The sequence below is a fragment of the Aquarana catesbeiana genome, linkage group LG02 (assembly GCF_042186555.1).
Source record: "Aquarana catesbeiana isolate 2022-GZ linkage group LG02, ASM4218655v1, whole genome shotgun sequence".
Lineage (NCBI taxonomy): Eukaryota > Metazoa > Chordata > Amphibia > Anura > Ranidae > Aquarana > Aquarana catesbeiana.
The window spans coordinates 672,698,816-672,721,111 of NC_133325.1; the positions used below are offsets into that span (position 1 = coordinate 672,698,816).

The window sequence follows — 22,296 nt, forward strand, 5'->3', positions numbered from 1 at the left end:
GGGCCCCCCTCCCGCCACACTCCAGTCTTTTTCGCCTCGTACCAGAGCCGTCGGTAGCGGCGGAGAAGATCGCGTCCTTTCCCCTGTGAGACTGGATGCCGAGAGAGGGAAAGATGGCCCCCGCTCGGCTCCATAACATTGGATGACGGAAGCGACATCAAACGTCACTTCCGCCCAATGATATTAGAGGGGAAATTACTTTTTTTTTGGCAAAAAAAGACATTTATTTATTTTTTTATTGCATTTAAGTTTAAATATGAGATCTGAGCTCTTTTTGACCCCAGATCTCATATTTAAGAGGACCTGTCATGCTTTTTTCTATTACAAGGGATGTTTACATTCCTCATAATAGGAATAAAAGTGACCCTTTTTTTTTTTTTTTTTTAAAGGACAGTGTAAAATAAAAGATAAAAAGTAAAATAAATAAGAAAAACAATTTAAAGAGCCCCGTCCCACCGAGTTCGCACACAGAAGCGAACGCATACTTAAGTCGCGACCGCACATATGAGGTATCGCCACGATCATTAGAGCGGGAGCAATAATTCTAGCACTAGACCTCTTCTGTAACTCAAAACTGGTAACCTGTAGACATTTTTAAACGTCGACTATGCAGATTTTTAAGGATCAAAGTTTGTCGCCATTCCACGAGCGGGTGCAATTTTGAAGCATGATATGTTGGGTATCAATTTACTCGGCGTAACATTCTCTTTCACAATGTAAGAAAAAATTGGGCTAACTTTACTGGTGTCTCATTTTTTAATTCAAAATGTGTATTTCTTTAAAAAAAAAAAAAGTGCGCTTGTAAGACCGCTGTGCAAATATGGTGTGACAGAAAGTATTGCAATGACCGCCATTTTATTCTCTAGGGTGTTAGAAAAAAATAAATAATGTTTGGGGGTTCTAAGTAATTTTCTAGCAAAAAAACACTGTTTTTAACTTGTAAACACAGAGTCTGAAAAAGAGGCTCGGTCCTTAAGTGGTTAAATAAAAATGAAATGGTGTTTCCAATTTGTGGTGCTCAGATGCAGTTGAGTCCTGCTCTCCATCACTTACATTAAAATGTTATTATTGGGTGGACTGATCCTTTCATTTCCCAGCCATGGTATAGGAGAATTCATAGATAACACTGGATGAAGATCATGAATGCATTCCCTGGAAGAAGTGTGTAGAGTTCTCTCCATCACTTCCCCGCCCTGGTCCTCCCCCACCCCCTCCTCCTCGGTTGTCATGGACGCGCCCGGGACGCGGTCAGCTCACTGCCCATTAGAAGGGGGCGGGACCGTGAGCGCAAAAAAAAAAAAAAAAAAAAAGGAGGAGGGCGGGGCGGCCGAGCGCGTGACGTCACGGCAGGTTCTGGGCAATTGACAGCAGCATCAGCAGCAGTAGGGGGAGCATCATTGACAAGAGCAAGAGCATCAGCTACAGATCCGGGCTAGGGTGCTCCTGGGTGAGCAGCCATCCTTCCTCAGCCATCACATCCCACCTGTTCCTGCACCATGAGCTGCTCAGATGACAGCGTCAAGGAGAAGCTGCTATGGAACGTCAAGAAGGAGGTACATGGACCATTACACACGTGTGATCATTGCATGTACAGCCTGGGAGAGAGACAATTGTCACCATCATGGCCATCTGATGTCCCCTTCTCCAGTACACTTCATTCAGTGCACAGATGTGTATGCAGGCAGGGTGGAGTTTGTGTGTACATGTCTAGAACATACATGTACTCCTTCACCATGGAGGATCCATCCCCTCATCACAGCTCTGTACATCCCTGCAGGCTGCCCTCCATGTCTGCACATTGCACCACAACTCTTCTACTTGGTGCCATTGGATGATATGTTGCTTTCCTAGAGAAATAGTCATCTTCTAGGGAGCACAGAGTTTCTGTACCATTATTTATTTATAATGGATAATAGGATCACAAAAACATTGACTGAGTGCTAGTGTGAGCTGATCTGTACAGATCAATACAAGGCATTACTTACTTTGATCTGCTTGTTTATAGGAGAAGTACAATGGGGGTTGATTTACTAAAGGAAAATCCACTTTGCACTACAAGTACACTTGGAAGTGCAGTCGCTGGAGATCTGAGGGGAAGATCTGAAACGAGGGGAAGCTCTGCTGACTTTATCATCCAATGATGTACAAGCTAAAATGCTGTGTTTTATTTTCCTTGCATGTCCCCCTCAGATCTACGAGTGCACTTCCAAGTGCACTTGTAGTGCAAAGTGTATTTGCCTTTAGTAAATAAACCCCAATAATAGGTATAGGGGTTAAGTCCTGCTGCACAGGGGGGGGGGGGGGGGAATCGAGGTAACCATCAATAATGATTTCTGAAGCCAAAAGAAAACATGTATTATATTGCAGCTTCACCAGTTCCTAGGTGTGATGGCTGCATTTGTTTTTTGTTGTCTTTTTTTAGGCTTTGGTGATCCTGCCAGTAAGTCTGTTGTTCTTCAAAAATAACAAGTTGTCCTGCAGTAGTTAGACGGTTGAGACAAACCATTTACCATTGACGGGTATTTACAATGATTTGTTTTGGTTTTGTAAATCCTTTACTGTTATAAAGGATTTATACACAGTTTATGCAGCGCTTTACAACTTAATATGTTTCAAAAGGAACAAAACTGTTCGCTGTAACTGCCAATAAAGTGTTATATAGCATTTGGCTGCACTTTGTTAGTGTATCTAAATATGCTAGCGCAGCTAACACCCCCCCCCCCCCCCAGACAATGCTGCTGTCCAAATAGGGTTGATTTACTAAAACTAGAGAGTGCAATCTGATTGATGCAGCTGCTGTGCATGGTAGCCAATCAGCTTCTAACTTCGACTTGGTGAATTAAACTTTGACAAAAAAAAGCTGGAAGCTGATTGGTTTCTATTCAGAGCTGCACTCGATTTTGCACTTTCCAGTTTTAGTAATTCACTCCCAAGGTGTCTCTGGTGCTCCTCCATCCAGAGTGGGGGCACGCTAATACAGGAGGTATATTACTGGCCAGATCACCAGGTGAAAACAGAGGAAAAAAATCTAATAAAAAGAAAACGAATGCAGCCACCATATCGAATGATTGGTAAGCAGCAATATATTACATTTTCAGGTTAATACTGCCTTAACCCTTTTCCCTTTTCATATTTAGACACAGTACAGACTCTCATCTGCTTTATACTTTGTCTGTGTTTGTATATAACAGGTCAATATTATATTAAATTAAAAAAAATGTGTGAAGAAAAGGGAGTTTGTATGTAGCATCTGAACTACAATATGCAATAGAGGTGATCTACTAAAACTGGAGCAGACAGAATCTGGAGCAGCTGTGCAGGGTAACCAATCAGCTTCTCTCTGCAGCGTGTTTAGTTAAGTTTTGAAAATGAAAACTTGAAAATGATTGGTTGCCATGCACAGCCGCTGCAGTCTTAGTAAATTGCAATTCTTAATGTCCTAAAGTTTTATTAACACATGGGCTAAAACTTGCAAGAATATGTGTCCAGAAAAAAACATATCTTTGTTCAGACACATAATTTATACTGGTTTCTGAGAATATTAACATGCAGATTATGTCATAAACCAGCATTTCTCTACCTTTTTAATGTGGAGGGGCCCTTGAAATAACTTTCTGGTTTCAGGGAACCCCTGATAAAAAATATTATCTACAGCTCACTGTACATTAGTGTCTTGGTCAATGAGAAGAATGCTCCTTATATTTGCGGTCAGTAGGAAAAATGCCCCTTACAGCTAAAAAAGATCATTGGTGTCAATAGAAACTTATCTGAGAGGTAGACATTGCTGAAGGAATCCCTAGCAACCTCTGGAGGAACCCTGGTTGAGAAAGGTTGCCATAGACAGTAAATCATGCCTATAAACCTAAGTCAGCACATTTCACGGACATAATCCACTTCTTCAGGACTGGGTTTGAAGTACAATTTTGTCTCCTCAGTGGCCAACCAAGTGCTGAAGAAGCAGATTTTGACCATGAAACATGTTGACATGGGTTAATAGGCATGATTTACTGTCTATAGCAACACTTTTAAAACAGGGATCTATGGAACCTAAGTGTTCCTCCAGAGGTTGTTAAGAGTTTCTTGATCAATGAGCAACTTCTGCCCTAGGTAAGTTCCTACTGACACCAATGATCTTCTTAGCTACCTGTAATGGTGGCCATACATGCTTTGATTAATGATCACATTTATTTTCCAGTTGGTCTCTCCCAATAGGAGTCATCATTTTATAGTCAAAAACCCATTAGGTCATTATTCCCCACACGGGGGAAGTGAATGTTTGATTGATAGTTAAAGATACAATCGTAAATTATTGATCCCATCGCTGTTAACCCCAAGCAATCTCTAATCAAACAAAAACAAATTAATTACCAACGCATTTCAGTGATGATGAATCACATGATCCATAATGTTTTGCCCTGGCTGATCGATTCAGTTTGATCCGTTTCAATCTAAATAGAGCAGAAGAACAATTATCCTTTTTTTGCATGTTTGCTGATTCAATCATTTTGACCGAATCGCACATCTATCAGATAATAGAATCAAATTGTGTATGGCCACTATATAAAGGGCATTCTTCCCGATGGCCACAAGTGTAAGGAGCATTCTCTGCACTGACTATTCCACTAATGCACAAAGGGTTCTATATGTTGTAATTATTAGCAGGGGTTTCTGAGACCAAAAAGCTATTTTACGGGTTCCTCCATGTTAAGAAGGTTGAGAAATGCAGATCTATGGTGTACTGTAGAGTTTATTGAGGTATTCTATTACATACATGGATTCTTTGCACTCACAAAGAATTCTTATTTATGGCTATATAGCCTCGTTAGTTGAAACATTTTATATTGTAGTTACACATATTTACTTGGGATGGTAGCATCTGAGGATTGGAAATCATTTAAAATATATTTGACCCCACTCCTTTATTCAAAGTTATGTTTGTTATTAGATCAGTTTACAAATACTATTATACTGTATTTGTTACTATTATACTGTATTTGTAAACTTAACTGACACTAGTTGCACTCTTACAGCTAATGTAGGAAATGTACAACTGCAATGTAACATTTTGCAAATCTGTTATGAGTATGAATTTAAAGTTCCCACTAATAGAAGAAGAATAGACCCGGGCACTGGGGTAAAGAAAAGTGCCAGTTTTGTTGTAACCATTGTTACACTTGTGTGCAGGTTTGATAAGAAAAAGAAAAGAAATGAATTGTCTGTTACTGGCCGCAGCCCGTTCTCCGTTTTGTTTCAGTTTTTTATGAACCATCCTGCCGATCTCCCTGAATCATTTCAGGCATAGAACTGTATTTTATAGTTTTAAGCTGAGAGCCGTTTCTTTGAGATTTACAGTGAAAAGATGGATGATGGGAACCATAACACAAGGCAGGCGTCATTTCAGAAAAGGCTATGAAGGTTGATCAATGGATACAGTTTAAGGTTCTATTATTTTTGTTTCTTGTTAGTATTATTGCTGTTCTCATAGGTGGCCAGATGATGGAATGTAGTAACAGTCCAAGGTTTGTTGTCATGAAGGTTATAGCTACTAATCCTCACCAATGGCCTTGTAGAGGAGGAAAACATTGTACAGTTCTGGTTGGTGTATAGAGGTTTGGTGAGAATATGTTCAACTGAGTGGGCAAACCAGTAATCCAATAACTGCAAGCAAAATCATCAGCTGTGGGGGATACCATTTGGATCACACTTCTTGATGTTGTAACCCAATTTTGTACAATATTTTATACAGTAGTACCTTGGATTACGAGCATAATTCGTTCCAGAAGAATGCTTGTAATCCAAAGCACTTGTATATCAAAGCAAGTTTCCCAATAGGAAATAATGGAAACTCAGATAATCTGTTTCAAAGCCACTGCTTCTCTATGCAGTACTGCATGTGGCCAGAGGTGAGGGGGCACCGGAGACACTCGGAAACACCCGGAGATGCCTAGAGACCAGTCTGAGTCACTCAGAGACGCTCGGAGACACTCGGCAATGGAGTGTTACCGAATGTGTTTCCGAGTGGCTCCGAGTGGCTCCGAGCATCACCGGTGCCCCTGCACCTTTGGCCAAATGTGGTACTGCACACCCTGCTCATCTCGCAAACCGAGCCAGGATTTTTAAAAAAAAACAGCTCATATTGCGAAACGCTCGTAAACCACATTACTCGCAATCCGAGTTTCCACTGTACTATGTAATACTATGTACTATGTAATAGTGTATGTGGTTCAAACCTTTTAAATTGAGAAAATAAATGTTATTATATCATATTTTTTAAATAGAAGTTGCTTTCAAAGCCTTATAAATGAGCAATTGTGTTTTTTCAGATATGTTCAACTCTATTTCCCATTTATGAATTATTAGATAGCAAAAAGTGGAGCCTTTTAGTGAGCAATATTTAGTACATAGCAATGGAACATATTTCTGGGGTTGGAAACTGTGAGGACTTCTCTGTAAAGCCTGGTTCACACCTATATATTTTTTAGTGCATTTTCAGTTTTGCAGAAACACACTACATTCATTTAGCATGGTTTCCTATGGATGTAGTTCACATCTGTGCATTTTATGCAAAGGGCCAAGGACTTTTTTTCTGGTTTTTGGTTAAATGGAGAAAAAATGTGTATTGAAAAACGCAAAATGCACCTGCAATATGCAAACTGCAACCTGCATAGGTGTGAACCAGGCCTAAGTGTCCATCACAGATTTTAGAAGCTGTTGTATAAAGTAAAGCAGTCATTTGCCTGAAACTGAAATAATAACAGCAATATCAATACTAATCCTCATAATGCCCTTGTGGAGGACTATATTGTACATTTCTGATTGGTGTATAGAAAAAAGTTTGGGGAAATTATGTTAATTCTATTTTTCATTTGTAAGATAGCAAAAATGGAGCCTAAGGCCTCGTGTACACTGCTGGTAAACGGATGTTTAAGAGCAGGTGGGCGTTTTTTCAGCTGCCCCTGAACTCTCCTCTATGTTATCTTATCAGTACATGTACACAGAGTCATCTATAGTCATTTCTAGGCAGCTGAGTTTAGAAGCATTTTTGGAAAGCAAAAAATGCATTCAGAACGGATGTTCAGAGGCATTTGAAAAGCCAAATGCCTGTAACAGCTTGTAAACACGGTAACTCGTGTTTAGCCACGTTTCATCTACAGGCGTTTTTAATAGAGATACATTTGACTATTTACAATGCAAAACACGCTTCTAAATGCAAACGTGGCACAACGGACATTTTTAAACGTCGGTTACTATCTGTCAAGTTAAATTGTTCAGGAGAGGTTTTTAAATGTGCCGTGTACATGAAGCCTTTTATGGATCTGTATTTAGTACTTAACAGTGGAACAGTGTATTTTATACAATTACATGATTAAAAAAAAAGGGGGGCTTTTATAAAGGGCCAATTATCTCAGAATGACAATGACAATCGCTCACTGGCTTACTATGCCATATCTGGGGCTGGGAACTGTGAGGACCTCTTTGTCAGTGTCCATCAGAGATTTAAGGAGTTGGAGTATAATGTAAAGCAGTCGCTTGCTTGAAACTTAAATAATAATATCAATATCAATACTAATCCCTATAATGCCCTTGTGGAAGACAACATTGTACAGTTCTGATTAATGTATAGGGAAACGCTGGATTCAATTATGTTAACTCTATTTTTTATTTATAAATTCTTATATAGCAAAAATTGAGCCTTTCATTGATCTGTATTTAGTACATACTGTAGCAATGGAAGTATGTTTTATACAATTACATGATTAAAAAAAAATGGGCTTTTCATAAAGGGCCAGGTCACCTCACAATGAATATTTCATGGAGGTGGACTTGGGTAGACTGAATTGCTCACTGGCTTTCTATGCCATATCTGAGGCTGGAAACTGTGAGGACCTCTTTGTTCATGTGTGTCAGAGATGTAAGAAGCTGATGTATAATGTAAATCAGTCATCTGCCTGAAACTGGAATATTTGTTTTTTATGGGCAGGGTGTTTTAAAGAAATGTAAAGTGTAATGCAGTAATTCACAGCACCCAGGAAGAAATCATTTTCATTCTTTTAGATGCACATATTGAACATGGAATCCAATTAGTATTGGTTTGTACACTTTGCCCTTACTGCTTCATCTTACCTTCTTACAGAGGACCTTGCACGCCGCTTGATGGCCCCATTCCCTCTGCTGGAATTTTGCGTTAAATGCAAAAAAAAAAAGAAAATGGAGCAAAAAGTTAGATAATATAATTACCTTTTACCTTGGTTCCCTTGTTTTTCCCCTAAAAAAGAACCAATCAGTCATATGACTTATGCAGTCTGTACTGTATATTAAGGCTTAAAATGTATGTAAATCCTAAGAATCAACTCCTCTTATGTGCCTTATTTTTATCTGTTAAATATACCCTTGTAAGTTTTTTTTCGTTATATCAGTTCAATAAGTGCAAAAAATCAAACAAAAAAAACTGTTGATCCAGCCAGAAATCCATTGCAGTCCTGTGCACTCTGATGTGTTATGTCAAGCATTAGCAGGTCATCCAGTTCACCTCTGTGAACTACAGAACACTTCCCTCTTATGTTAAGAAAAAGAGGAGAGAGGGAGGAGTTTTGTAGTCCCTACATGCTTCCTGCCCTAAGGTGACAACACTGCTTCTCCACAGTGCACCTCAGTGGGTGTTGTCACCCCAGTAGAAGAAGTGTGACACTGGCAGGAACAGCAGTTAAAAATAAAGGTCCAAAAAAGCCTGAAAAAAGAAAAAGAATGCAGGGGTCACATCTAAGGACTGGTAAGCTGCAATATATTACATGAAAGTTTGCCTTTGTGCAGGAGCTTCCTCTAATAAAGACCGGCCAATGCTGCTCTCTCTTGTGCAGGGTGACTGGTCTTGTATCCGCCCCCTCTTGTAGCTTTCTACAGACAGCCTGCAGTGGATGGAGCCTGCTGGAGCCTTCCTGAACAGGCTATGTACAGATGTCATAATTATATTTTCAAGGTGATATATGGGTATGCAAAGGCATTTGGTGCATACAATATGGGTTTATAGTTTTTATGGCTATTGAAGTACACTATATTACCAAAAGTATTGGGACACCAGCCTTTAAACGCACATGAAGTTTAATGCCATCCTAGTCCGTAGGGTTCAATATTGAGTTGGCCCACCCTTTGCAGCTATAACAGCTTCAACTCTTCTGGGCAGACTGTCTACAAGGTTTAGGAGTGTGTCTATGGGACTGTTGGACCATTCTTCTATAAGCGCATTTGTGAGGTCAGGCACTGATGTTGGACGTGATGGCTTGCAGTCTCTGCTTTAATTGATCCAAAAGGTGCTCTATCGAGTTGAGGTCAAGTTCCTCCACCCCTAACTCGCTCATCCATGTCTTTATGAACCTTGCTTTGTGCACTGGTGCGCAGTCATGTTGGAACAGGAAGGGGCCATTCCCAAAGCTGTTCCCACAAAATTGGGAGCATGAAATTGCCCAAAATGTCTGACACCTTAAGAGTTCCCTTCACTGGAACCGAGGGGGCAAGCCCAACCACTGAAAAACAACCCCACACCATAATCCCCCCCTCCACCAAATGATTTGGACCAGTGCACAAAGCGATGTCCATAAAGACATGGATGAGGGAGTTTGGGGTAGAGAAACTTGACTGGCCTGCAGAAAGTCCTGACCTCAACCTGACAGAACACCTTTGGGAAAAATTAGAGTGGAGACTGCGAGCCAGGTCTTCTCGTCCAACATCAGTGCCTGACCTCACAAATGTACTTCTGGAAGAATGGTCAAACATTCCTATAGACACACTCCTAAATCTTGTAGACAGCCTTCTCAGAAGAGTTGGCGCTGTTATAGCTGCAAAGGGTGGGCCTACTCAATATTGAACCCTACAGACTAAGACTGGGATGCCAATAAAGTGCATGTAAAGGCAGGCGTCCCAATACTTTTGGTAATATAGTGTATACATATTTAAACATTTATTTGTGTCTGGAGTTCTTCTTTAAATACTATAACTGCACAAGCTTAATTATAAAAGTTTTATATTTGTCCCCTTGTTTAGCTTTACCTAGTCTGAACCTGACAGCTTGTGTGAGGTCACCTGAAGTCTGGTCGGTGCTAAATGTGAACTGCCAGACCTAACTCACTGCACATTCAGAGGTAGGGAAAGAATGTGTGAGATCAAACTTCAAGTAACCTCTGACCCCTGACACAAGCTGTAGTGTCAGAATAAGTAAAGCTAACTATGGAGGCATGTATCATTTAAAAAAAGGAAAACACGGTCTGGTCTTAACCCTAGACTCCAGGAATTACTGTATTTGTATCTCATATTTACATTGGTCCCCCCTCTACACTTTTATCCTATGCCATCCTCCCTGCCTAGATGTTAAAGATTTTCCATAGACTTCTATAGGTGTGATTCTTTGAAGAGGCAGAGGGAGCTGCAGGACAATAGAAATTAGATATCCGTGGCTTATGATTCTAAGCCGATGGATCAATTTGACAGGGACACGAAGGTGAATGATATTTACAAAGCACTCATCTCACCTTCTTCCACTGAATTTTATTTAGTGAAGTAACCTTTTAAAATCCAAAATGCACATAGCTTTTAGAGGCTTTGCTCAACTGAGATGCGGAATTTGCTAAGCCCCTGATCCAATGATAATGATCCCCCCCATTAGTGCCTCTGCAGATATGCATACAATCCAGATATCTAGATGTGTGAGGAACACTTAGCTTTAAAGGAGTTGTAAAGGCAGGAGGTTTTTTATCTTAATGCATTCTGTGCATTAAGATAAAAACCCTTCTGTGTGGGGCAGGTGCCCCAGCACCCCCTAATACTTACCTAAGCCCCATCTCCAGCGATGTTCATAAATGTCTAAGCTATCCAGGACACTCCTCCTGATTGGCTGAGACACAGCAGTGCCGCCATTGGCTCCTGCATCTGTCAATCAAAGTCAGTCAGCCAATCAGGGGAGAGAGGGGGCATGGCCGGGTCAGGGCTCCATGTCTGAATGGACACACGGAGCTGTGACTCGGCTCCAGTGCCCCCATAGGAAGCTGCTGACTGTGGGGGCACTCAATAGGAGGGAGGAGCTAGGAGCAGTAAAGAGGGACCCCGAGAAGAGGAGGATCTGGGCTGCTCTGTGCAAAACCAACTGCACAGAGGAGGTAAGTATAACATGTTTGTTATTTAAAAAAAAAAATAAAAAAATAAAATGAGACTTTACAATCACTTTAACCACTTGCCGCCCACCATATAGCAAAATGACGTTGGCAAAGTGGTTGCGATATCCTGACTGGACCATGGTCAGGATAACAAGCTGCTGTGAGCCCCCGGGGGCGCATTGCGGCGATTGTTGACAGACGCGAGTAGGAGAAAGCCAATCGGCTGCTCCTCTGATGGGGGGGTCTGTGTTGATTGTTTATCAGCCCAGCCCCCCCTCGGATGCCCACCCAGGACCACCAGGGATGCCACCAGGACCCCCAGGGATGACCACCACTGATGACCACCAGGGATGGCATCCCTGGTGGCCATGGGTGCCAATGTGTGCCCACACATGATGCCAATGTGTGCCCACACATGATGCCAATCAGTGCCCACCAGCAATACCTGCCAGTGCCTCCTAATCAGTGATGCCAATCAGTGCCATCTATCCGTGTCCATCAGTGCCACCTATCAGTGCCCATCCATGCCCATCAGTGCCCACCTATCAGTGCTCATCAGTGCGGCCCATCAGTGCCCATCAGTGCCACCCATAAGTTCCCATCAGTGCCACCTTTTAGTGCCTATCTGTGCCGCCTATAAGTGCCCATCTGTGCCACCTATGAGTGCCCATCAGTGCTGCATATCAGTGCCACCTATCAGTGCTGCCTGTCAATGCCCATCAGTGTCACATATCAGTGCCCATCATCAGTGCCCATCAGTGCCACCTCATTCGTGCCACCTCATCCATGCTCATTAGTGCCACCTTATCAGTGCCCGACAGTGCAGCCTCATCAGTGCCCATCAGTGAAGGAGAAAACGTACTTATTTACAAAATTTTATAGCAGAAACGAAGAAAAACTTTTTTTTTTTTTCAAAATTTTCAGTCTTTTTTTATTTGTTTAGCAAAAAAATAAAAACCACAGAGGTGATCAAATACCACCAAAATAAAGCTCTATTTGCGGGAAGAAAATGTAAAAAATGTTGTTTGTGTACAGTGTAACATGATTGCGCAATTGTCATTTAAACAGCGACAGCGCTGAAAACTGAAAATTGGCTTGGGCAGGAAAGGGGGAAAGTGCCCAGTATTGAAGTGGTTAAACTAACCTAAGAAGTGACAAAATGTCATAGACTCTAACCATATGCATACTTGAGCCTCCCTTTGTCTTCTTGTCATGTTGCGGTATCGTGTGTTTGACGCATTACAAGCTCAAACACGGTGCATTTAGTTGCTGAAGCTTCCATAATTGTTAGGATGGAAAACAGAGCAAATGGTGCGCCTTTAAAATATATGTGTGGGGATACAGTCTTCAGTGTGTTTTCCATGTGCGCTTTCCTACACATCCTCTAAATATGAACTCCACACAGATATAAAAGACGAAAATGAATGCAGTTCATAGTCATTATTACATAATTAAAGTGATTTTAAAATCTTTTTTTTTTTATTTTTTTTAATAACAAACATACTTTCATAATACTTTCCCCCTCTGTGCAGTTGGTTTTGCACAGAGCAGCCCGGATCCTCCTCTTCTCAGGTCCCTCTTCACTGCTCCTGGCCCCTCCCTTCCGTTAACTGCCCCCACAGCAAGCAGCTTGCTATGGGGGCACCAGAGCCGAGTCACAGCTCTGTGTGCCCATTCAGACACGGAGCCACGGCCCAGCCCCACCCCCTCTCTCTCCTGATTGGCTGACTGATTTTGAGTGACAGCAGCGGGAGCCAATCGCGGCACGCTGCTGTTTCAGCCAATGAGGAGGGAAGTCCTGGGCAGCGTAGACACTCCTTCAACAACGCTGGATAAAGACGGGCTCAGGTAAGTATTAGGGGGGCTGCTGCACACAAAAGGTTTTTTTTTTAAACTTAATGCATAGAATTCTGCCTTTACAATCCCTTTAAGTGTCATTTTTATTACCAGCAGTAAGTATATGGAATTGACTTGATAATAGTCTCCTAAAACCTGATGTACACCAGAGCTTAGACTGGGAGAGGGGGAAGCAGCACAGAGTCAGTTTTGCTGCAGTGCTCATGTGCTAACTTGAGACATGCTGATAGGAGGAGAAAGTAGAGTGCCAGAGAGAAGAACTCGTTAGTCGGCTTCTTCTTCTTTCACTGTCTACTCCCAGGCTGGGGGGAGGACAGGACCTGTACATGTAAAGTCAAGCTACATTCCCCAATACTTACATCTCATTCAGTTGTTTGATGTCCCTCACTTGCCCCTAGCATCGTCTACCTGGCTTCTTCTGGGTGCTAGACTGCAGTCATCTTTATTGGCCGGCCTGGTATGATGTCACTCCTGCTAATGCACAGGAGTTCAGTGATCCTGACACAGATCCTCGTGCAGCTCAGTGTCCATTCAAGGCTGGGTTCACACCTACAGTATGTGTATTGCAGTGCAGTTTCAGATTTCCAGAAAGTAGCACTACGGCCATTTAACATGACTTCCTATGGGTCACATTCATATCTGTGTGTTTTTTGGAAGGGGTCAGGGACTTATTTGCCTGTGGCAGGTTGCATTTTTGGTTCCATAGACTTAAATGGAAACACAACTGCCTTTTTGATGCATTTCTACTGCGTTTTTGCTGATTTCTGCCACATGACAACAGACACCTCCCACTAATAAAAACAAAACACATAACACATGAAAAATGCATCAAAAACACATGTGAAAAAAACGCAAAATGCGCCGGGAAAATGCAACAACCACAACCTGCATAGATGTGAACCTAGCCCTAAAGAAGACTATGTGCAGGCAGATAGATTGATTTTATTCCATGACTGTCTATTGGAGCGCAGCGGCTGCACGCACACAGCCACTGCTCCCAATATGACATCCATGTGGGTGCGGGTGCTTGTTTCTGAACTCACCCAGGTTGCGTTTGGGGTCATGCACCATGCAATGTCACTTCTGCAATAGGTCTCAGTCACACGAGGCGATTTGAACCATGGCCTGTGGAGGACCGTATTTTATTGGCACAGGGGTGCATAGGTGTTGCATGCATCCCAGTGCTGGCAATCCATAGCTGTCTCTTGGGACGCAGAGGCTGCACAGACACCACCGCTGGTCCCAATATGACATCCATGTGGGTGCGGGTGCATGACCCCAGGGCACCCGCATGCACCCACACCCACATGGATGTCATATTGGGACCAGAGGCGCTGTCTGTGCAGCTGCTGTGCCACAAAAGACATGAACTGAACTGCCTGCAAAGGGATGCACAGAACACCTATGCATCCCCCCTGCAGGTAAACGTGACTCTGCACAGGGCACAGATAAAATCGCCCCAACGTGAACATAAAAAGGCTGCCTGCTCTCACTTAGCAAAAGGGGGAGACTTTAGTGCTGCTTTAACTGCAGCAGAGAAGAGTCAAGTGTCCCCCTCCCCCTTCCCGAGTCACTAATCAGATTCAAACCTGAAAATGTCAGCTGGAAAATGACAGTATGAATGTGATTGGTGACATTAGGGCAACCTGGTTAGTTCTTATTTCAGGCATGCTGATAAATATTTTCTGACTGTAACAGATGCCGTGAAAGAGGAACAGCTTGCAAATAACAGAAATATGCCGGGGTAAAGCGTTTTTGAGCATAAAAAATGAATTTCAAATGACTCTATAAAGTTTGTAGTGGGAGTCAGCTCGGTTTAATTGCGGTACTAAATTGTATGTGAATTTGGAATATTACTGCTGCACCACGATCTACATTTCCTTAAGGCTTTTTTATTGATCGTCGACCCTTCTTGGATATTTTCTCACTCCATATTCAGAGTACTAATTTCAGATGTGAAATCTCCCCGCTGTATAACATATTGGAGAATATATTATGATGACAGCCCAGTAATTGTGACTGGTGGATGTGTAGAGGAAGAACTGGAATATGATGCACCGAGGATCAACGTACCTGTATTGAGAAAAGCTGCAGTGTGTAAAAGGGATTTCTAATAACAAGGCGTTGTGCCATGTTTTCCTCTGCTGCTAGAACACCTGTCTTGTCATTGTTTGGAGAAGAAAGGATCCCACACTGACTCCCCGCTGCCTTTTTGCTCCTGCTTAATCCACATGGAATCTTTAAAACGTTTAATAAAGCGCAAGTTCATCTTCTAATACATTTTTAAAAATACATGGTTTGATTCCTTAAAGCCTCATTCACACGAGCGCTGCGGCCTGTACATCATGAATTGGCAATTACAGACAGTATGCTTATGGGGTCACTCACCCGCACCTGCGCACCTGTCAAATTAGGACCATCTCCATAGACCTACATAGACTGCCTGCATGCAACATCTGGCAGCTCAGCTTAAAACTAAACTAAACCCATCTAATTAAAGTGGTTGTAAACCCTTACAACACACTTTTTACTACAGGTAAGCCTATAATAAGGCTACCTGTAGCTACCCTGGATATCTCCTAGTCCTGAACGGTTTAGAAGATATCCCCTGTATCTTGCATGTGCCGACATCATCGGCAAATGTGCACTGAAGCAATGACACGTACGTTACCCGGCGGCTCCCGTGCACATGTTCGGGAGTGACCTCATCGCTGCTCTGGCCAATCACAGCGCAGGAGCACGCTATACCCGGAAGTAACTCCGGGAGCGATGACGGCATCCGGAACGGTGTATGAGGATGGCTGCAGGGGCTTCGATCTCAGGTAAGTAATTTATAATGAGCGAGTATGCTATGCATACTTGCTCATTATGCCTTTGTCTTGCAGGGTTTTTTTTTTGTACTAGGGTTTACAACCACTTTAATAGTTTCATAAAACAGTTACATTCCTGGCACGTGCCAGGAATGTAACTTTCACAATGGTTGTGCTCTCAATCAAACTCTCAAACCATCAAATGGTTGGTGTCATAACTGATCACATGTGCAGCACCATGGCAGTTGAAGACCAAACAGAGGCCAGGATGGCAGCTTCCTTGACTGAAAACAATAAGAGGGTTTAGTTCCGCTTTAAGCAAATGGCCCATTCACAGTGTACGCTCCTCAGCGCCTATGTGAATAAGGCCTAAGGGATCGACCCACCCAAAAGGAATATTTTAAATACAGCTGATGTCTGGTAGGCTGAGTTGGACCCTAATTATATGCCCTGGCTATTCCAATAACAAGATTGCTATAGGTATCAGTTTAACTATCTAGCATCTGCCAAAAACTGATTTTGTAGGGGCTAACGCTTAAATCCTTTGTGTGTTCCCAATCTATATGTTATTGTTACCCAACATGATGGGGATACATTAGTAAATGTCCTCTCCTTATGGCTGGTGATTCTCAATCCCAGCTGTCCCTGACAGCTTTGTTTACGACTGACATCTTGGAACCTGAGAACTGGAATGGTTCCTGATCATGTAATCGGAAGGTCAGCTATGACATAGTCATCATATGTAGGCTGGCCTTGAAACTTCATTGACAAAATAAGCCTTCAGCCTGCAGAGGAACACTGCCACCTTCAGGCTGCAGTGGGATTTGCATTGGGTTATATTTAATAATGTAACTGTCAGTTACAAAACAAACATTATTTTTTTAATTTTTTTTTTACATTTTGCGCATTGGTCAGCCTATTATAAGGGGAAAACAATATAGCAAATTTAAGTCTCGGTAAAGCTTTTTTTTTAAACAGTCTTCCAAATTAAAGCTTGACCAGCTCACGCAAATATACAGACATACCCCATTTTTAAGTACACAATGGGGTTTATTTACTAAAGCTGGAAAGTGCTAAATCAGCTCACTTCTGCATAGAAACCAATGAGCTTCCAGGTTTTATTACAAAAGCTTAATTGAACAAGCTGGGGTTAGAAGCTCATTGGTTTCTATGCAGAAGGGAGCCTGATTTTGCACTTTCCAGCTTTGGTAAATAAACCCCATTGTGTACTTAAAAGTGGGGTATGCCTGTACTATGGCAGGTCGGCTCTCCTGCACGAACCGATGTAGCTGTGCGTTGGTCCGTGCAAGGAGGATGGCGGGAGCGTACCAGCGGATCAACCGCAATCGCTGTGCACAGAGGCAGAACGGGGAACTAGCTATGTAAACAAGGCGATTCTCCGTACTGCCTAATGACATGTCAGAGATCTTCTGTTCCCAGTGATTGGGAACAGTGATCTCTGTCATGTCCCAGTGAGCCCATCCCTCCTACAGTTAGAACACACCCAGAGAACACACTTAACCCCTTGCATTTTTATAGCACTGATCAATGTAATAATGTCACTGGTCCCCAAAAAATGTCATTTGGGGTCAGATTTGTCCGCCGCAATGTCGCAGTCCCGCTAAAAATCGCAGATCACTGATTACCAGTAAAAACAATAAAAATAAATAAAAGTTTTTAAATCTATCCTGTAGTTTTTAGACGCGATAACTTTTGCGCAAACCAATCAATATACGCCTATTGTGATTTTTTTTTTACCAAAAATATGTAGAAGAATATATATCGGCCTAAACTGACGAATAAATTAGTTTTTTTTATATATATTTTTTGGATATGTATTAAAGCAGAAATTTAAAAAAAAAATGTTTTTTTTTAAAAAAAACTGTTGATCTTTTTTTATTAATAGCGCAAAAAATGAAAACCGAAGAGGTGATAAAATACCACCAAAAGAAAGCTCTATTTATGGGTAAAAAAGTACGTCATTTTTGTTTGGGTATAGCGTCGCACAACCACGCAATTGTCAAAAGGACACAGCGCCGTATCGCAAAAAATTGCATGGTCATTAAGGGGGCAAATTCTTCCGGGGCTGAACTGGTTAAAGAGGAAGTAAACTTCCCTTGATTGTATGTGCCTATAGGTAAGCCTATAATAAGATACTGTAAATATCTCCTAAACTTGCACCATTTAGGAGATATTTACTTTTTTTTTAACTAAAAAAACATTATTCTTCTAAATTTAGATCACATTTCATACAGCTTCTATGAATAGAGGAGGTGTGTAGAAAGGGCAGACATAATGGGGCATTCTTGATGGGAGCCTGTGACAAGTCCTTAGTTTTATAACCCCTGCTGCACCAGAATATTACGGAGGTGGGATTAGGGGGCATCAGAGGTGGAAGACTTCTACTAAACTAGAAGACAGAAGCACAAGGGGACACAGCAAACTGAAGGTAAGTATTGTCCCTTGTGTTTATTAAAACAATTTATTAAAGATATTTTAAGACATAATATCTAACTAATAATTTAAGGGCTTCTTTCTCTGATAAAATATTTGCACTTTCACTTTATATGCACTTTATATGCACTTTTTGGATTTCTATAGGTATTGGTGCACTTTTTGTATATATTGTAGGGTTTGCGTTGGATTGACAGCACTGCAGGAAGTGATAAAAAATAAATATACTGAAGGCTGCTAGTGGTGTATACTAGAAATTGTATTTAAAACCATATATGAAGCAATCATCACAGAATATCACTTCCCTTAGCGCACATGTATTAAAAAAAAGTCATATATAAATAAAATAGCTGCTGCTATGTCATGTCGAAACAAACAAAGGGGATTTTTTTAACCAACACTTTAAGCCCCAAAGGTATGAACGTTGAACTAGACCTCAATTTTTTTATCAGTGATTATTGATGTATAAGTATCTCAAAGATTATCTGCTTTTACAGTAATACTTTGTTTAGAAAATGTATGAGGATGGCCCGTTTTTAATGCTATTTTATAAGGTAATGTTTATTTTGTTATGGAGTGATGTATTTTTATATATTTGCTTTTGGGATTGTTTACGAACTCATGTGGTGTTATATACTCTTGATTAATCCCTGCAGCTACCCTTGTTCAATGGTAGAGTCATTTGTGTGATTTTGTTTAATTTCCTTAGATTAGCCTGAAAGGTTATATACACGTATATATATTGAATCTTATGATGGCGCACCGTTACCCTTTTTGATACACAGGTGTCAGTATGGAATATAAGTACGGAGCGGGTAATTGATTAATTCTGTAGCACAGAATGTCCAATATACCACGTGTCCTAATCCCCATGACATTTTAATATGTTGGGCACTTTACAAGTGTCCCAACCTATATGGTAATTTTTAATGATAAGGACACACACGGGGTTAATCACCATGGTGTTAGCCCATAAATTGAGTGAGCTGAGCCGTGTGGCCACGCCCTCTGATGAAGTCTATGACGAAACACGTTATGGTTTGTGGGAGCAATAAATGTAACAGAGCAATGTTATTATGAGTCACTGCTGACGAGTGAAGGCTCCTCATGTCATATGCAATGACCTCCGGAGGTTGCGGTTTCTGGTGCAGAAAGTTGTAGTACTTACTGTGATCTGCAAATCAGAGGAGGATTTCTGAATACAGGTAATTCCTGTGGGAGAAGGAGGCTGATTTTAAGGCGATCTTTACACTTTGATCTGGTGAGTGTAATACCTACAGGGAGCAGGACCCCACAAGGCGTGGTGATGGGATTTTTGAAGAAGTTTTAATCCTCATTTCCTGCCTTATATGTGATATTATGTTAATTTATTCTTTGAACTCACCTGGTGCATAGACAGTTTATGGTAAATTTTTTAACACCATTTTAAGCGCTGCTATTTGCTTTGCTCTTCTATGGTGGACAAGGCATGTTTGTGGTTTGTAGAAATTGTATTTAGTTGCTGGTTATGGTTAGTTAGAAAGTTTAAAAACCTTGTAGAAACATTGCAATATTTCTTGCTTTCGGAGATGATAATTAGTTTGGAAACGTCAATAAGGCCAACAGGCTTGCTTTAAAGTAGTATTAACGTGATTGTAAAGTCTTGCTTTTTAAAAGAAAAAAATAACAAACTTGTTATACTTACCTTCTCTGTGCAGTTGGATTTGCACAGAGCAGCCCGGATCCTCCTCTTCTCGGGTTCCTCTTTGCTGCTCCTGGCTCATCCCCCCTAACGAGTGCCCCCATATACCAGGAGCTTGCTATGGGGGCATCCGAGCCCAGCTGCAGCCCTGTGTGTCCGTTCAGACACGCAGCTTCCGTTCGGCCCCGCCCCTCTCTCCCCTGATTGGCTAGCCCCAGCCAATCAGGAGGAGAGTCCCGGATGGCTGAGGGAATCGTGGACATCGCTGGACAGAGAAGGGGCTCAGGGTAAGTGTTGGGGGGTTCTGGCGGGCCTGCTACACACAGAAGGTTTTTTATCTTAATGTATAGAATGCATTAGGATAAAAAAACCTTCTGCCTTTACAGCTCCTCTAAAATATTGCAGCTTCCCAATTCTTAGATGTGATGGCTGCTTTTGTTTTCTTTTTATGTTTTCTTTCTTCTAGTTCATCTGGGGATGTGGGCAGTAAGTCTGTTTGTCAAATAAACAAGCTCTGCAGCAGAATGTCATACTTGCCAACAGTCCAGATTTTCCCAGGACAATCCCAATTTTGGGACCCTCATCCCGATCGGAGTCCACCCAAATTAAAATCCCAGGATTTTGCTTTTGTCCCGGGAAATCGGGAGTGTTTTTGGCACCAGAGCTGCTTCTGGCTCCAAAAATATGGCCGCCACGAGGTCTCTTTCCTGTTTCCCCTGGCTCTCGGCTAAGATCGGAACTCCACCCCTCCAGCCCTCTGCACTGCAGCTCCTCCCACTTTCTCTCACAATGTTACTTGGCTGTCTACAGCCCCCGTGTGCGCCCCCAGTTTTCATGATGTTGTACAGAGACAGGTTTCCCCCATGAAAACTGGGGGCGCGCACGGGGGCAGGGGCGGTAGACGGCTGAATAACATTGCGAGGAAGAGTGGGAGGCGCTGCAGTGCAGAGGGCTGGATGGGCGGAGATTAGGAGGAGATGGAGTGCAGTAGGCTGGAGGGGCGGAGTTCCAATCTCAGCCGGGAGCCAGCCGAGAGCCAGGGGAGACAGGTTTTTTGGGGGAAACCGATTTTGACACAACTGAGAGGTCTGTGAGAGGCAGAGCCAAGGGACTCTACTACACTGGGAACTCCTGATCTAAGGAGGCACTCCACTGGGGACACCTGATCTAAGGAGGCACTCCACAGGGGACACATCAGACTCAGACCACACCCCCTTTGAACCACGCCCAATTTAAGCCACACCCACTATTACATTTAAACCACATACATTTTTTGCGGCTCCGTGCGCAGCATTTTTCTTTTTCCGCTACACCACGTCTTAAAGCGAATGCCCTGCCCCCTAATTATAATAAGACTCCGCCTAAAGACAAAAAAGTGTCCCTATACATTTTTTTTACAATGTTGGCAACTATGGAATGTAACAGTTTACAGAAACTAGACAAACCATTTAACACTAGCAGGGGTGCTTACAAGATCAGCTATTTTTACTTTACAAACTCCAGTGTTGTCACTGTATATTAATCTCTTAGTACATCTAACACTCCACTCTCCCAGACTGACAATACTGCTGTCTGCTGTGCCCCCTGTACTCCTTCATCCAGATGTGTTACTGGCCAGATCACTAGGTGAAAACAGAGGGGGAAAAAGCCTAAAAAAAGAAAACAAATGCAGCCACCACATTTAATGATTGGTAAGCTGCAGTATATTACATTTTTAGTTTTGGGTTTATTACCGCCTTAGAGAAAAAGCTACAAAACAACTGACTACTGTTCGTGATATTTTTTCTATTTGCACTAACATACATTTTTTCAGGACAAGTTTTCGGGGTGTGCCCCCCTCATCAAAGTCCGAGCAGTACTAATACACAAAGTGTTTGCACAGTGTTAATAAGACGATCTCTAAGAAAAAAAGAACAATCTGCTAAAATTTGTGCATTAATACTGCTTGAACCTGGATGAAGGGAGCACACCCCAAAAGCTTGTCCTGAAAAGTTGTTAGTACAAATAAAAAAAGTATTGTGGACAGTACTCAATTGTGTCGCAAGTGTACTAATACGGCTATAATCACCTCAAGAAAAAACCAAGACAGCTCAATTTAATTTGTAATGAATGATTTACAGCACAATGATGTAAATTATCTAGGAATCACAAGTTGTATTAAATAATGGGGCAGTGTGATTTTGATGAAAATAATAGCCCTTCTAATAAAGACTAATTGGCAACCCTACCAGTAACTAACCTTTTAATTTCAATCTGTTTATTGGTTTTCTTGTTTAAGTACAAGGAGAGTACAAAGTGATAACAGGCATGTGAACAAACAACATACTGTTAATAAATTATACAAAAAAAG

At 41.8% G+C, this 22,296-nt stretch overlaps 1 protein-coding gene across 2 annotated transcripts in view; it reads left to right on the top strand.

The window, feature by feature from the left end:
* Window positions 1-851: 851 nt before the first annotated feature.
* Window positions 852-22,296, top strand: part of SGSM2 (small G protein signaling modulator 2) — a 528,702-nt gene continuing 507,257 nt past the window's right edge. Inside the window, exon 1 of one of the 2 annotated variants that reach the window (XM_073616693.1) lies at window positions 852-1,553. In XM_073616693.1, the coding sequence (XP_073472794.1) occupies window positions 1,497-1,553 (57 nt within the window). In that variant the 5' untranslated portion in view covers window positions 852-1,496. The remainder of the gene's footprint in view (window positions 1,554-22,296) is intronic. The other variant, XM_073616694.1, reaches the window with a different exon arrangement.